At 43.6% G+C, this 14,509-nt stretch overlaps 1 protein-coding gene across 1 annotated transcript; it reads right to left on the reverse strand.

The window, feature by feature from the left end:
* Positions 1-644: 644 nt before the first annotated feature.
* On the reverse strand, positions 645-12,604 carry AGA (aspartylglucosaminidase). Its single transcript, XM_047856705.1, has 9 exons — positions 12,407-12,604; positions 10,415-10,568; positions 9,529-9,641; positions 8,125-8,237; positions 6,572-6,686; positions 5,557-5,632; positions 4,605-4,712; positions 3,756-3,889; positions 645-2,291 (listed from the first exon to the last, which is right to left on the reverse strand). The coding sequence occupies exons 1-9, from the start codon at positions 12,531-12,533 to the stop codon at positions 2,191-2,193; spliced, it is 1,041 nt and encodes a 346-aa protein (XP_047712661.1). The 5' UTR covers positions 12,534-12,604; the 3' UTR covers positions 645-2,190.
* Between the last annotated feature and the right edge of the window lie 1,905 nt (positions 12,605-14,509).

Below are 14,509 nucleotides of genomic sequence, written 5' to 3' on the forward strand. Positions count from 1 at the left end.
ACCTGAGCTGAAGTCAGACGCTTAACTGACTGAGCCACCCAGGCGCCCCAGACTTCCCATTTTTCTGCTGGTAGCACCTGGCTGCCTAAAATGTGAACAGATAGCCACCACACAAAACAGGGGTCCCACCTTAACATAAACATTCTGCAAGTTTGAATCTGGCATCCTTTCCCTGTTCCAATGCTCATTGTCAGGTTTACACAAATCCCCATGCCTCATGAGAACCGTCAAAAGTTAAGATTTTCTCTTCTGGTCTGTGAGTGTAAAGCTGTAGGATTATTTCTCTCTTAGTTTACAAGTTCCCATTAGTCGCTGCTAATTCCAGATTTCAGACTTTCATTTGTAAAGACTCTGATTTGGTGGGCTAGTGTCCCATGAAAAGGAGGTATTTGCAGAATGACCTCCAAAGGCCAAAGCCTCCATAAGACCGAAGAAAAAGGCTGCCAAGTCCGGCTTGACAAGAAATGGTTTATTGAGGGGACTTAGGGACAGACGAGTATCTTGGGAAGCTGCAAGATACGCAGAGGTTCACAACCCCACCTCCTGTAAAACTGCTTTTTACAGCCCTAGTGGCTGGGGGAATCACCAGAAGGAAATGTTTAAGCATCGTGGTCCCATCTCCAGAGCAGATCATGGATGTTTTGCCCCAAGGATGTACTTTAAGGTGTGACTATACAAAAAAAAAAGTGTGTGTGTGTGTGTGTGTGTGTGTGTGTGTGTGTGTTGGCGGGGGAGGGGGGTGCTGGGGCTGTGTTCCAGAAGTCTTCAGGTCACACACAGGTCCTCAAGGCAGATCGGTTCAAGATGCTGTTAGGTTCTCACAGTTCGAGCTGAGGGTGTTTGTGAAGAGGTTCTCCAGGCAATTATACAGGCCAGGTCTGAGAACAAGTGACCTGAAAGCATTCTGAAAACTATAGGTTTCTAGCCCTAAGTAAGTTATAAAGAACACTGCATATTACGATGAGTGCAGAAAAAGATCAGAGCAGATATACTACGCTTTGAGAAGAATATTGTACATACAGGTTTAAGAATGACTCCCAATGTAAAAGATGATGATTTTGAAGGAAAAGATGATGCTAGAAAGGCACATGTGCACCTCTCTTGTTGTCAGATAGTTGACTGAATGCTGACGAAAACAATACCAAGCTAGACGCCATTTTAGTGCCTATTTCTTTTGTTGTTGTTTATTTTTGAGAGAGAGAGAGCAAGCAGGGGAGGGGTAGCAAGAGAGGGAGACACTGAATCCGAAGCAGGCTCCAGGCTCTGAGCTGTCAGCAGAGAGCCCGACGTGGGGTTCGAACTCACGAACTGTGAGATGATGACCTGAGTCACAGTCAGATGCCCATCCGAGATACCCAGGCGCTCCACTGCCTGTTTCTAAGTGCCATCACCAACCTCTACACATGAGATTCGTAACACCATAGTATCAATCAAGTGCCAGAAAACATTTTCAGAACAAATTATCATACTAGATATCAGTAGCTAAAAGATCAGAGATTTTTCTGGAGAAAAAACTTCACACGCTAAGAACTCCATCAGAGGGGGGAAAGGAAAAGAAAAAGAAAAAAAATTAACACAGTTGCTCATCAGAAGACTGCCCAATATTTTCAAATACATGCAAAAATCAACTTTATTATTAACAGCATTGTTTCCTCTTCCAGTCAGTAGGGAGCATTATGTAAAACTGATAATCAGTGATAAGAGACCCATCACTGTAAGGTAATGAAAGTGAATCAGGACTAATCATGCTGTGATTCATTGTTAGGTTGTTCTTAGGGTCTAAAACCTTGGGTATTCTAATTACTGTAAGTATCCAAACACCCATTAGTCCTTTTGGCCTCAATATGTCACTATGGAAATTAATCCCCAAAGTTGCAATGTCTTGAAACACTGAGCAGAGATCCAAGTATCACTTAAAATTTAAACATACAGAAAATACACACACACACACACACACACACACACACACACACATTCATGTTCAGGGCATATACAAAGCTTAGATAAAAAGATCATCAAAAACGTTTCCGATGTAGAAACCGCAAGTGCTAATTCAGCGCACGTGTATTTTTGCGCTTCTCTTACACAGAGAAGGTAGGATACAGAGGCACGTGAGCTGAGGACGGTGCGCGACCTCTTCAGCCTTTGTTTCTTTCTTCTTTAAACAGAGATGTTGACAGACGAGAAGGATTAGGTGCAGTCTACTTTTTCTTCACTCGGCTGAGTTTTTAGAGAATTATAAACCATGAAACTAAACTGAGTAAAGGTTGCAAGTTTACCGCAAGCGGCACCTGGGGCCAAGAAGAGAGAAAGTTATCCGGGTAAACAGAACGCACGTGAGTACGGTCAATACACACGTAGCTTCCTCGCCTTGCGGGTGGCTGTCGTGAACCCAACGCGAACAGAGCCACGCAGAAGCATGCTTTGTGCACGCCCTAGCTGGCGGTCCGTGAGAGAAGGCCATCCCTTTGAACCTCAGAATAGGCTGATCTGGGACTCTAGGCATGCACGCGGTCATTGCTACCACTACTTTGTTTTCATATCCTTTTCTTGGCAAAAAAATTTTTTTCAGGCAAGGGCTTCACATTTTATTTCCCTAGCCACTAGGACGTGACCATGATCCATTCCATCCTCCCCTCCCCTTTTTCCCTGTTCTTTCCTACTTTCCTACTGCCACGCAAAGCAAGATGAGCTCTTTGTTAAGACACTCTGTGTCTAATCCAGTTAGCCTCACTGACGAGGTTCCCTGCTGCCCTACCAGCCACACACCCCTATGGCAATAGGGGGCTTCTTCCCCGCCATCCCCCCCCCCCCCCGCAAACACCTTGCAGGGGCCTCTTCTAATGCCAATAATTTAAGGAACGAGTCAATTTTAAATTCATCTACCATTATATAATTGTCATTTTTACATCTTGTTAAATCCAACTCTGAGCCTTCTAAGGTTTCTTTCTTAACACCGAATCAATCAAACCGACTTACTTTAAATGTAAAGCCTTCTCCCCCGCCCCCCCATAACGTCTATTGACTTTGGTATCTCAGCACTTAAAAAAGAATAAGGAATCCCTCAAACAAGTTTTTCAAATACAGAACTGTGGGAAGGAAAAGATCAAAGAACAATAATAAGCAGTCTAACCTAATAAGTTATATTGATCAGTAAGCTGTATCTCTTCCCCATCTGAAAATGCACTAATGAGAAGCAGCAGTGGTTGATCTTGAAACACTTTGAAACGGTGATAGGCTCATATAGAAAGTTAATGAAGCAAAGGACATGCCTCAAATGCTGTGCAAAAATAATTCTGCCAACTTCTTTGGTTTACTAATTAGTAATACATTTTGTATCTTGGAGCCCCAAGAAGGTCTAAATGACTGAGACATTAATATAATGAATGGAAAAGAAGCAGGGAAGATAATTTGTCCCTATCGACCTCGAATTAATAAAAGCATCTGACTAGAGTTAGCCCATCTCAGCATGTACTGGAGCTGAAGCTAAACCTGACGTAGGACCAATGTCAAAGGTAAGAATTAAGAGCCAAAGAGTAGGTCATAACCACTAGTAGTCAACCAAAGGGGGGGTTTAGGTATATTTAAGGACTCTGGGGGTCTTGACGATCAACAATTAACATTTACCTGGTGCCTGCCTGATACGGTCCCTGTTTCCATTGTATTGCAGCAAAAATACACCAGAGTATTTTTTAGCGTACGTTTGCAACAACATTTACGAGTTCACACAAATACGAATTCCACATAAATCTTACCATAACTTCCGGTCACGTTGGCACATATCACAGCCCCAAAGAAGTTTGGAAAATACTTCTGAATTCTTGAAACCACTTTCCGGCAAGCTACGGTCGGATCTTCTCCTCCTCTCATATACTCTACAGCCTGGTAGCTGGTTTAAACAGAGGCGAAACTTAAGCATCACAGAACAAAGTCCAAGGGTGTTAACGCGAAGTTAAGACACCTAAAACCATCCGAGCTGTCACATGTGTGATGAAATACATACAGAGAAGTTGGTAGCACCTCTGAAAGCATCAACACGAAAGGAAGTAAACCTTGACCCCATGTCTGTCTTTTCAGCTAATCTGTCCCTCAATTTCAGATGAGGACTATTATCTTCCGCTCCGGCTGAGTAACTGCTACCCAGTAACAACAGCCAGAAGTGATTAAAAAAAAAAAAAAAGAGAGAGAGGTTCTATTTAAACAGGAAATGGGGCTACAATCAGTGGGGGAAGTACTGGGCATGTGCAAAACATCCAGTCGTAATGATCATCTTTCAGTAATTAATTGCACACCGTGACTGACTTCCCCGCTTTTATCGCCAATTATCACCCTTCCTTTACTCAGTGGCCTTGCATAAATTATTTAAATGCATCATAAGTGTTCTCATCTGTGAAGTAAAGCAAGAAATATTCTATTTCAGAGGACAATGATTACTTAATTTAAATTATCATCAAAAATGATAGGTGGAGAGTGTGGAGGTAGGATTTCTAAGCAGGGCTGGTACCCACAAAATCAGACTGCGTGGCACAAACCATCACTTTCTGTCTTGACAGACAACATCTCCCCTAAGGATCTCCAAGGGTCAGAGATGTGAGGACTCACACCTTGGTAGAAAGCGCATCAGGATGTCCCCATCCCCAGTGGCCGCGGCTGCTCCTGCGGTATCATCGGCATAGGCACCAGCTCCAGGTATCGGTGAATCTCCGACTCGACTGTGTGAGGGCACAGCACAGTGATTTAGGACAGGAGACCAAGAGTGAATTCACACACTGTTTTATGGGAGGTTTCCACAATAGGGCATGTTGCTAATTCGCCACTCAGGATCGTTTTAAGTAAATTCTTCATCGGAACACACAGATCAAAGATTTTCATTAGTTTTTCAGCTAAGGTTTCCATAAACCTAATTATGTAAGAATTGGATACCAGTTGGTTATATATCAGGACGGCACAGATTTACAGTGACTGTTCAATTATTACTATCCTTTATCATCAGATTTCTGGATTATCTCAATAGGTTCAAACTGGTTTTCCTCATCTATAATCTACTCCTGCTTTCTATCTGATGTGCCAAAATTTTACCAAGGTTTTTCCTTGTAATAAACCTTCAGTGTTTTTCTGCTATTTTAAAACAAAATCCAGAAATCTCTCAAGTGACTCAGGACTCTCTGAAATCTGGCTCTGGGCCTCCTCCCAGGTACCCGACATTCATGCTATTTCTCTCCCCTCCAGGGGGAGCCCTGAACTCGAGCGTGTACTACTCAAGCTCCCTTCCCCTCCTGAGGCTCAGGCTCAGCCCCCAGGATCTCTCTGCTGGTCTCCCCAACTGCCTGCCCTGCTTACTCAGGCACCACTCCCATCCCTGAGCTCTGCAGCACTAGCTGTGACGCCCACTCCTGTGGCACTTAGCACGTACTAATTTATTTTCGTTCACATTTACTTATCTCAGCTGTGAGGGTAGGGTTGTGCTTTATGTTTTGCATCTCCCATTAGCACCTTGCACATATTGGTTTACACTCAATACATATTTGCGAGATCTGTTCTTTTCGAAACACTAACCCATGTATTTTGAATTTTATACCATTTGTAGATGTACCAGCAGCAGTACGCCCCATCTTATGGACTACAACCATGCCTAGAAGTTAAAAAAAAAAATCATTGTATCAACTCTGAGGTTTACCTCAAGTATAAAGAAATAATTGAACTGTTGGTAATATAAATACCCTCATTCATTAATTTCAGGTAGAAGAAAATAGGAAGCTCAGGAATACTGAAACTTATACTGGCTGTGTCATTTGTACTGTTTCAGAACCCAGTGTCAGCATCATTTGGTAGACTTTCCATATCCTTACTCTTCAAGTTACTGTTTCCTTTCAAAGGTAATTCCAAAAAAAAGTCACTGATATAGAATAAGGGAAATTTTCAACATTATAGCTCAGATATGGCAAACAACATAGAATTATTAAAGAACTAACTACACATCAAATAGGGGCACCTGACTGGCTCAGTCAGAAGAACATGTGACTCTTGATCCAAAGGTCCTGATTTTGAGCCCCATGTTGGGTAGAGATTACTTAAGTAAATGAATAAATAAAAACTACAAAAAAGCCCAAGTAAATATGAAATAAAGATTTAAATATCTACAAGTGGATAATCACTAGATTTTAGGAGCCCTGTATAAAGTAATTTACCAAAATGTAAATAGATGTGATGAAAAGAATGTGTGTGCACGCTTATTTAGCAGTTAAAACAGTTAAAATCACCATCTGGCACTGTAAATAGGGATAAAGAAGTTAAGAACTACAGGAAGGCAATTAAAAATGGCCAAACTTTGGGGCACCTTAGGGGCTCAGTCAGGTAAGCCTCCAACTCTTGATTTCAGCTCAGGTCATGAGCCCAGGGTCGTGGGATCGAGACCTGCATTGGGATCCGAGCTGAGTGTGGGGCCTGCTTAAAATTCTTTATCTCTATCCCTCTGCCTCCTCCCCGGCTCACATGGTCTCTCTCTCTAAAGTAAAATTAAAAAAAAAATGGCTGAACTTTAACCATAAAAGTTATGTAAAAGGCAAATTACCAATTGTATCATGACTGTAATTATCTCCTGTTTCTTTATAGGTAGGACCATCTTGCTTTAAGACACTAGGTGGTTTGTAAGGTCCACAGTATTTTGAAGCATCTGGCACAACATTCTGCAAACAAGATTTAAGTTTTATTTTTTAGGAAAGTTCATTTTAGAAATTGGCAAGCAGTTCCATACAATGACTAAACATGAGCAAGAAACCAAAAGGATGTCTGGTAACAGAAAGCTATGAATTAAAAACCAAAGATTAGCTGAGTCTTATGTGAACAGATAGATATAATTCTATTTAATACCTAGTCTTATCTCAGAATTACATAACGTAGAATAATAGACATCTATGTCTGGAAACGATCCCTGATTTTTCTCTCTCTACGGCTAAAGTTCTCAGCACAGTGGCAGATACAAATGAAGATTTTTTTTTATTAGATGTTAATCCTCAAAGGAATCAGGTACACAGCCCTGCCTTTAAATTTCAGAATCTGTTCCTTGGCCAATGAAGAATTCTGAGATTTAAAGGAAAATCTATTTTAAAAACCTTCTTTATTTCTGGGGCTTCCGGCAGCTCAGACGGTTAATTAAGCATCTGACTCTTGATTCCAGCTTCGGTCATGATCTCATGGTCATGAGATCAAGCCCTGCATCCAGCTCCATGCTGATAGTGTGGAGCTTGCTTAGGATTCTCTCTCTCTTTCTCTCTCTCAAATAAATAAATTAACTTTAAATAAAAAAAAAAACCAAAACGCTTCTTTATTTCAAAGCTACATTTGTGTGAACATATTCTAAGTTGTATTTGTAGATTCCTCTGTGGATCACAAAGACACAAGAAAATAATCCAAATCCATTAATTTAGGTTGTATATGTGGATTAGTATTTGATCAAGAAACCTACTACCTATGTCTTCCTCATTAGCACACTTAGTGCCTCCCCTGACCTGGTTTTATCCATTTGCCGCTTTTAGATGCTAACTAAGCCCAGAGACTCCTTAGTTACTCAAACGTAATTAGGATTTGGGGGAAGAAACAGATGAGACCAAGGCAGTCCACAGAAGGGTTCTGGATGGCAAAGAGAACCTGATTTATGCTCAAAGTCCCAGTGATTTAAGGATAAATTATCCCAGCAGTAACACACTAGACACCAAATAGTATAGATCCAGTCAAATAAGGGTAAGATAAGGGGTATACTCCACATAGACAAAATGTAAGACATATTCTAGATGAATGATTTCCAAACTTTGATTTTTTTTTAGACTTGGAAACTTCTGTCACAAGGAAATACAAGCAGAGCAGGTCTGACTGAGGACACCCCCTCTTCCTGCGGCACACCCGTCAGTTTGAAAGCTACTGCAAGGAACCAGGAGTTTTCCACCAGAGATGTGCATGAGAAGCAGCTAAGGAACGTTCATGAACATCCATGCCCAGACAGTCACCTTCAGTCATTGTTTCTAAAGTGCAGCCAGGGTGATAACCAGCACCTTAGGCAACAGAGGGCAGACAGGATGTCACTGAGTATTTTCTAATGATCTGCTTGTAGGAATTATGTCTACATACCCTCCAGTAATTTGGCTGGCAATTCCGAGCAAGCCAATCTGAATGAAGGGCTCGGGAAGTATTGGTAGATAAATCCTCACTGATAAAGCCCATACTCTCAGCAAACTTGGTGGCTGGAGATTAGGAAGAGAAGGAAAATGTACATTAGTTAAGCACGGTTTTCTAAACAAAACACATGTACGTGGAGTGTTCTCAGTGGTCTCTTAAGTGGGGTATACCATCCTGGGTCGCACAAAGACTTTCAGAGCAATATTCAGACGGGAACGGTGTTAAGGCAGTTTCACCTGATCTTCTTGAGACCCTGGAGTGCGTATGGTGACAGCTCTCTGTTCCACCCCCTTCATGATCCCCCTTCCTGCACATCACAAAAGAGAAAGCACCCTGCTCACCGACACAGAATCTTACTGTTCTAACCAGGGCGCCATACCCAGTGTTGAGACCCCACACGAGGGGCCAACTGGATTCTATGCATGACTAACAAATAGACCTTTTTGTTTGTCAGGCAGTTTTTAATTCTGGATTTCGGCACAATTGAAGGACGCCTACTGGAGTTATTAGCTAATACAACATTAAAAACCGGATTTTGGGGGGCACCTGAGGGTTCAGTCAGCTAAGCATCCGACTTTGGCTCAGGTCATGATCTCACAGTCCATGAGTTCGAGCCCCATGTGCAGCTCTGTGCTGACAGCTCAGGGCTGGAGCCTGCTTTGGATTCTGTGTCTCCCTCTCTCTCTGCCCCTCCCTCCCCCCTCTCAAAAATAAACATTAAAAAAATATATTAAAAAAAGTATTTTGGGGGTGCCTGGGTAGCTCAGTTGGTTAAGCATCTGACTCTTGATTTCAGCTCCAGTCATGATCTCACAGTGCATGAGTTTGAGCCCCACGTCGGGCTCTGTGCTGACAGCGTGGAACCTTCTTTGGATTCTGTCTCCCTTTTTCTCTGCCCCTCCCCTACTTGCTCTCTATATCTCATCAAAATAAATAAAAATAAACTTAAAAAAATGTTTAAAAAAATTTTTAAAGTATATTTGATTATAGATCATGGTATGATTTTTGGCATATAACTTGGAAGACGTTCAAGCAAGGGACAAAAATACGCTGGTGCCCATCTTTTGATGTTAAGAATGCTCTGCGCTCTATGCAACTAGTTCAGGAGGAGAAATGATGTTGACTCATACTTCCATCCAGCAATTATCTCCCCATAGATAATGAACTAATTTTTAAAACCCTATTTTACAGATGAAGAAAGTGTGAATTTAGAAGTAACTTATCTGATGGTAAATAGATGTTAAGCAAAACAGCTAGAATTTGACCTTGCGTTGGCTTTTATCTACTATTTTATATTTTCACAGTGAGGAATATAGACAAAGGACTAGATAAAGTTCCAGTGTAGCTAAAATATACCTGACTCTCCCACTAAAAGCGTGTGTGCTGTATGTTCCAGAACTTTCCGTGCCACACCAATAGCGTTTTTAATTCGTCTGAGACCTCCCACTGCTCCTACGTTCATTGTAGTGCTGCAAGAAAAGAAGCACAGTCAGATTTATTAAAGTACTTTCTCAGGTTCACAGATAAAAACTACATTGATCTACTCCAAGCAATAGCTTTGTAGGATAAACTCCACTGTCTTAATGTAAAGATGATACCACATCCATGAAGTGCATACAAATTCCCATGATCAGATAAATTAAGGAATAGCAAATCAACCTACAGCATACTCCGACAGCACCACAATTCAAAGTTCCTCCTAGCTTTTTTGTTGTTGTTACTTTTGAGGTAGCAGAAGCGGGGGAGGGGCAGAGAGCGAGGGGGGCAGAGGAGCCAAAGCGGGATCTGCACTGACAGCCCCAAGCCCCATGTGGGGCTTGAACTCACAAACTGCGAGATTATGACCTGAGCCAAAGTGAGACACTCAACTGACTGAGCCGCTCAGGTGCCCCCCCTCCCCCCACTACCTGACTTTTAAACATGGCTTCTAAAGAGTTTTAAGGCTTCAGGTCATGCAAACCACACCGTACATAGAAGTCAGTTAAGTGATTGTTTACCACGTCTAGAGACATATTTCTGTAGTGTGGGATTCTATGTGTTCCAAGGAGACTACTGCATCCATGTGAAATTTCTATTATTCTAATGACTTTCTCTTAACTTGTGTTTGGAAAGGCTGGGCACCATAAGCTAGGGGTTCTGACCTGATGAAACTTACGTATTCATCCGTCTTGCTCTCAGTAGAAGCAAGTAGATCAGTAGAAGACTGATCAGTGTGACTCAACATGGGGTGAAGATTTCTTACCCGTCCATGATCATGGCATCCAGTGTGGTCTCTCCAAGTTCATCAGGACTCCCTCCAAAGCCCACGGTACCGTCACACTGTTCCCTCTCACACACAGCACAGCCCTGCTCAACTGCATCCAAGGGAGAGCCTCCAGATGCTAACGTCCTCCACGCTGTTAATCAAATCCCAGGAGTGCTGGTTTATATATATTTTTTTTCCAATGCCAAATGCAACAAACCAGAGATGTTTTGAGCACTCATCTAAAAAAATATTTTCATGTTTACCCTTAAACAGAATTTTACTTTATTAAGTAAATGAGTGATACAGACAAATTGTATCATGCAACTATTTACTATGAAGAATTTAAACACTATTGATGTAAAGTGAGGGTTTTTTTATTTTTTACCTACTAATATTTCTATGCTGTGTAAGAAATGTCTTCTCTCCTTCAATTTTATAATTGAAGGCACTAAAAGGCATTTAAATTGAAAGTTCATTAAATCACGGGCTTATAAATTTCTTCTGTATCATTAGATTATTAAAAATATACACAACGAGGACTTATATTAAGGTAACATCAATCATGGCAAGTCTCAATAACCACTTCCTAACAGCAAATAATTACAATGTGGGCTTCACAGCGTTTAATCCATTTAATCTGCACAACAGCTTTTCAGGTAAGTACTGTCCAATTAGTCTCCTCATTTTAATTTGGAGCAAACAGACCCAGACAGGTTAAGGAACTTGTTCAAGGTCACACAACTGGAACAGGATTCAAAAGCCATTTGGGCACTGCTTTGTTCTCTGGAGCCCCGTACCTTGGCAAGGGGTGGAAAGATCTTTGGTGGTCAATGTCTTACTAATAAAAACAGAACTCTTTGAAGGGAAGGTGCTACTATGGGTCATTTTTAAGCATTAACTACTGGACCTACAGAATTGAAAGTGTATTTCAAGAAGTTCCCCCTTTCACTACAGAGAACCTTTATATGTCCCCTGCGTTGGCCACTGCACTTTTTCTCTCATCATGGCTTCAAGGCCGGGAATTTCTTTCTCACAACCTGTTTCCGCCTTTTCTGAATCAGATGCACTGCCTCTAACACCCAAACTTTTGTCCGCCAAGCTCTGGAGCCACTTCTGCCCCAGTGAGTTGTACCAGCAGCCTCAGACGGGGGGGGAAAAGGAGTCGGAAATTACTCTTGGGGTAGTAGGTCTTGGAATGAATGAGACAAACATATGCAATCCAATGAATACATGACAAGTTCATGGCATGGACAGGATTGAATGAAAGCACAGTAGATAGGCACCTCACGCAGACTGGGCATTAAGAGCAATAAATCGCGAAAGAGGTGATAGCTTAGTGGTTCTCCGTCTTAGCTGCAAATCAAAATCACTTAGAAAGCTTTAAAGGAAACAAAACAAATGTCTTGTTGCCAGCAGTTAAATCAAAATCTCAGGAGGTAGGGCTCAGGCACGGGAAGTTCCACAGATGATTTTAATGGCCAACCAAGATTGAAACTCTACGGCAGGTGGCAAATACAGAATGTCAGCACAGAACACCAGAAAGTAAATGTAAAAAGGGTCTGTATGGGAAATTAACAGCCGTTTGCAAAGCTGCACTTGAGCTCATGGTACTGGGGAGATCCGAGGGGCTAGAAAGGTGAAGTAGAACAGTAGACAAGAGACAGCCCCCCCCCCCCCCTCCCCGTGACAGCAGTATGGATGTCAGGCAAGACCGCGTAGGCGCCCGTGGAGGAGTCCCAGCAGAAAGGCCCTAACTGCTGCGGGTCAGGCAGCAGCAGGGCGGAAAGCATGGGGGCGCGGGGCTGAACAGAGGCGGAATGCGAAGTGAGGACGTAAAAAGCGGCTGCGGGCAGGGAGGACTTCGTAAGGGTCCAGTGCAAGAGGCGCAGCGGTGCAGGAGGTGCAGGAAGGCCCGGAGGTGAGGCTCCGGTCCCCGCCCAGGGGTCAGCCCGCCGGCCGCAGCCCCCGCCCCCGGCCGCCGCCGCGCACCTGCTTCGGTCGCGTTCCTAAAGGGCCAAGTGTTGAGGACCAGGGGCAGAGGGCTGGAACTGCGCGCGAGGCCTGGGCCGAGCAGGAGCTGCACTAGGAGCAGAGGAAGGCTCCACTTCCGCGCCATGGCCGCGCGCCCGGCGGAGAGAGGCCCGCGCGGCCGCTGAGCCCGCGGGGCCGCGCTCGCGGAACTCGTGATCGGCCGCGCCCCGCGCCCCGCCTCCCGCCGCCGGACTCGGCGGCTCCCTCGGGGGCGCGGTCAGGGCTCCCTCTGGTCTCGCGAGATTCGCCGCCGCGGAACCGCCGAAGCCGCGGCACCCCCGGAGGTTCCTGGCCCGGGGGCGCTGTGGCTCGGTGCTCGGGGACCCTTCAGGTCCTCCGGGATTTGTGTTTTCTTCGAGTTGACCGAATGATTGCCGTCCCCGTTGGTAAAGGCAGACTGAGTCCTGTGTTGAGAAATCAGTATGAAATTTACGCAGTCCCCGGTTGCGTGGCCCTGGGAACATTTTCATTGGTTTTAACCTTATTCTTTACATTAAAAGCTGAAGTCGACAAATTTCCAAATTCAAAATGTACTCCAGGATCCCTGGCCTCAGAGATCTGCGGAGGCTATGGCGTAGGGGTGAATCACGCTTGCTGAGAACCACAGCTCTTTGCAGGATGTGCTGTCATGATAAGTCGCTGAGCCGGAAGAAGCGGAGACACGAGGGTTCACCGAAGTGCACCCTCCCGGGGTTCAGGGCAAGAAGGGCTCCCGTTTCTAGTGTCTTCCACCTTGTGCCTGACACCTTTAGGTGCTAAATGCACGTTTGAATAAAGGTGGAATGGAGACTTGCCATTGTTAAAAGAGAAACTGAAAATAGTAAAGATTTTGAAAACTATTTTTAAGTAGACGTGCTATAAAATGTATTGTTGAAAAGTTCATTGGTAAAGTTTTACTTACATCTGTTTAATAGGGGAGGCTTGGGGGATTGATAAAAGGGATAGGTGGCCTTTGAATTGTTTCTGGAGCTGCATTTCTTGTCAAGACTTAATTTGTAAGACAGGTACAGCTGTATTTAATTCCTCAAAGACTTGGGTTGCATCCCGAATGATGTCACTTGGCTGACCCACGCATTCAAATCTATTACGGCCACTTTGCATGTTTATATCAGGGAGAATATTTTCGTTTGAGATGGAAATCAAAGCATTCCTGTCTTCTAGCTTTAGAGCTGTGTGTCTTTGCAATGTTTTAGTAAATCCTACAAGGGCTTCAGAATGTTTTTTTCTTTCCCTTTGGGTACATAGCTTCATTTTAGCTTAGGGGACAAGGCCTTAAAATGTTATTTTTTTTTCAGTTTATTTATTTATTTTGTGAGAAAGAGAAGGCTTGCAGGCACTTGCAAGCATGAGCGGGGGAGGGGCTGAGAGAGAGGAAGGGGCTCAGCACAGAGCCCAAAGCAGGGTGCACACCCAGGAACCGAACCGTGAGATGGTGACCTGAGCCAAGACCGAGAGTCGGACGCTTTACCTACTGAGCCACCCAGGTGCCCCACCTAAAAAAGTTTTTATCAAACTCTATCAATTTCCAATTTGGCCACCTTCTGACATTAAAAAGCATCCTTTTGAATATCTTGTCAGGCTTCAGGTGAGACAAATAGTAAATGCTCCCTGAAGGTATGGAACAACCCTTTGCATTTAGGAGGCGTCCTCAGAGAAGGTTTAAAAGTTCCTACCCTACCAAGAGCAGAGCCACTCTCAAAGATAACCGGAAGAAATAAAGACAATTTTCCTGAGGGCCGACAGCAATCAGTAGCACCACAGGCACAAATGGAGTGCAACCGGCATTTCTGCATGGCCATATTTCTGGGCGCCCAATCCTGACAGGTGCCAAGCCAAGTTCTCCAGACACAAAATGAGACAAAGAAGAATGCAACAGCTGTCCCTGGGAGAGAAAGGATTGACAGCCAGAGGGCACCTAAAAAGCAAATTCATGTGTCGCAATTCAAAGATCTAATTCTTCAAATGTTTTTTGCCTGCCAATCTGAATTTGGAAAGGAAGGGACAGAGTGGACTTTTACCTTCCTCTCTCAACCAGATACCCCAGACGGAGATCTGGGAGAG

This window comes from Prionailurus viverrinus, chromosome B1 (assembly GCF_022837055.1).
Source record: "Prionailurus viverrinus isolate Anna chromosome B1, UM_Priviv_1.0, whole genome shotgun sequence".
Classification (NCBI taxonomy): domain Eukaryota; kingdom Metazoa; phylum Chordata; class Mammalia; order Carnivora; family Felidae; genus Prionailurus; species Prionailurus viverrinus.

Coding starts and splice junctions, on each gene's coding strand:
- AGA (XM_047856705.1), bottom strand. CDS start 12,533: ATGGCGCGGAAGTGGAGCCTTCCTCTGCTCCTAGTGCAGCTCCTGCTC. Junction 8,238..9,528: donor GCTTTTAGTGGGAGAGTCAG/GTATATTTTAGC, acceptor CCTAATCTCCAG/CCACCAAGTTTGCTGAGAGT. Junction 5,633..6,571: donor TTACAGTCATGATACAATTG/GTAATTTGCCTT, acceptor TTTAACTTCTAG/GCATGGTTGTAGTCCATAAG.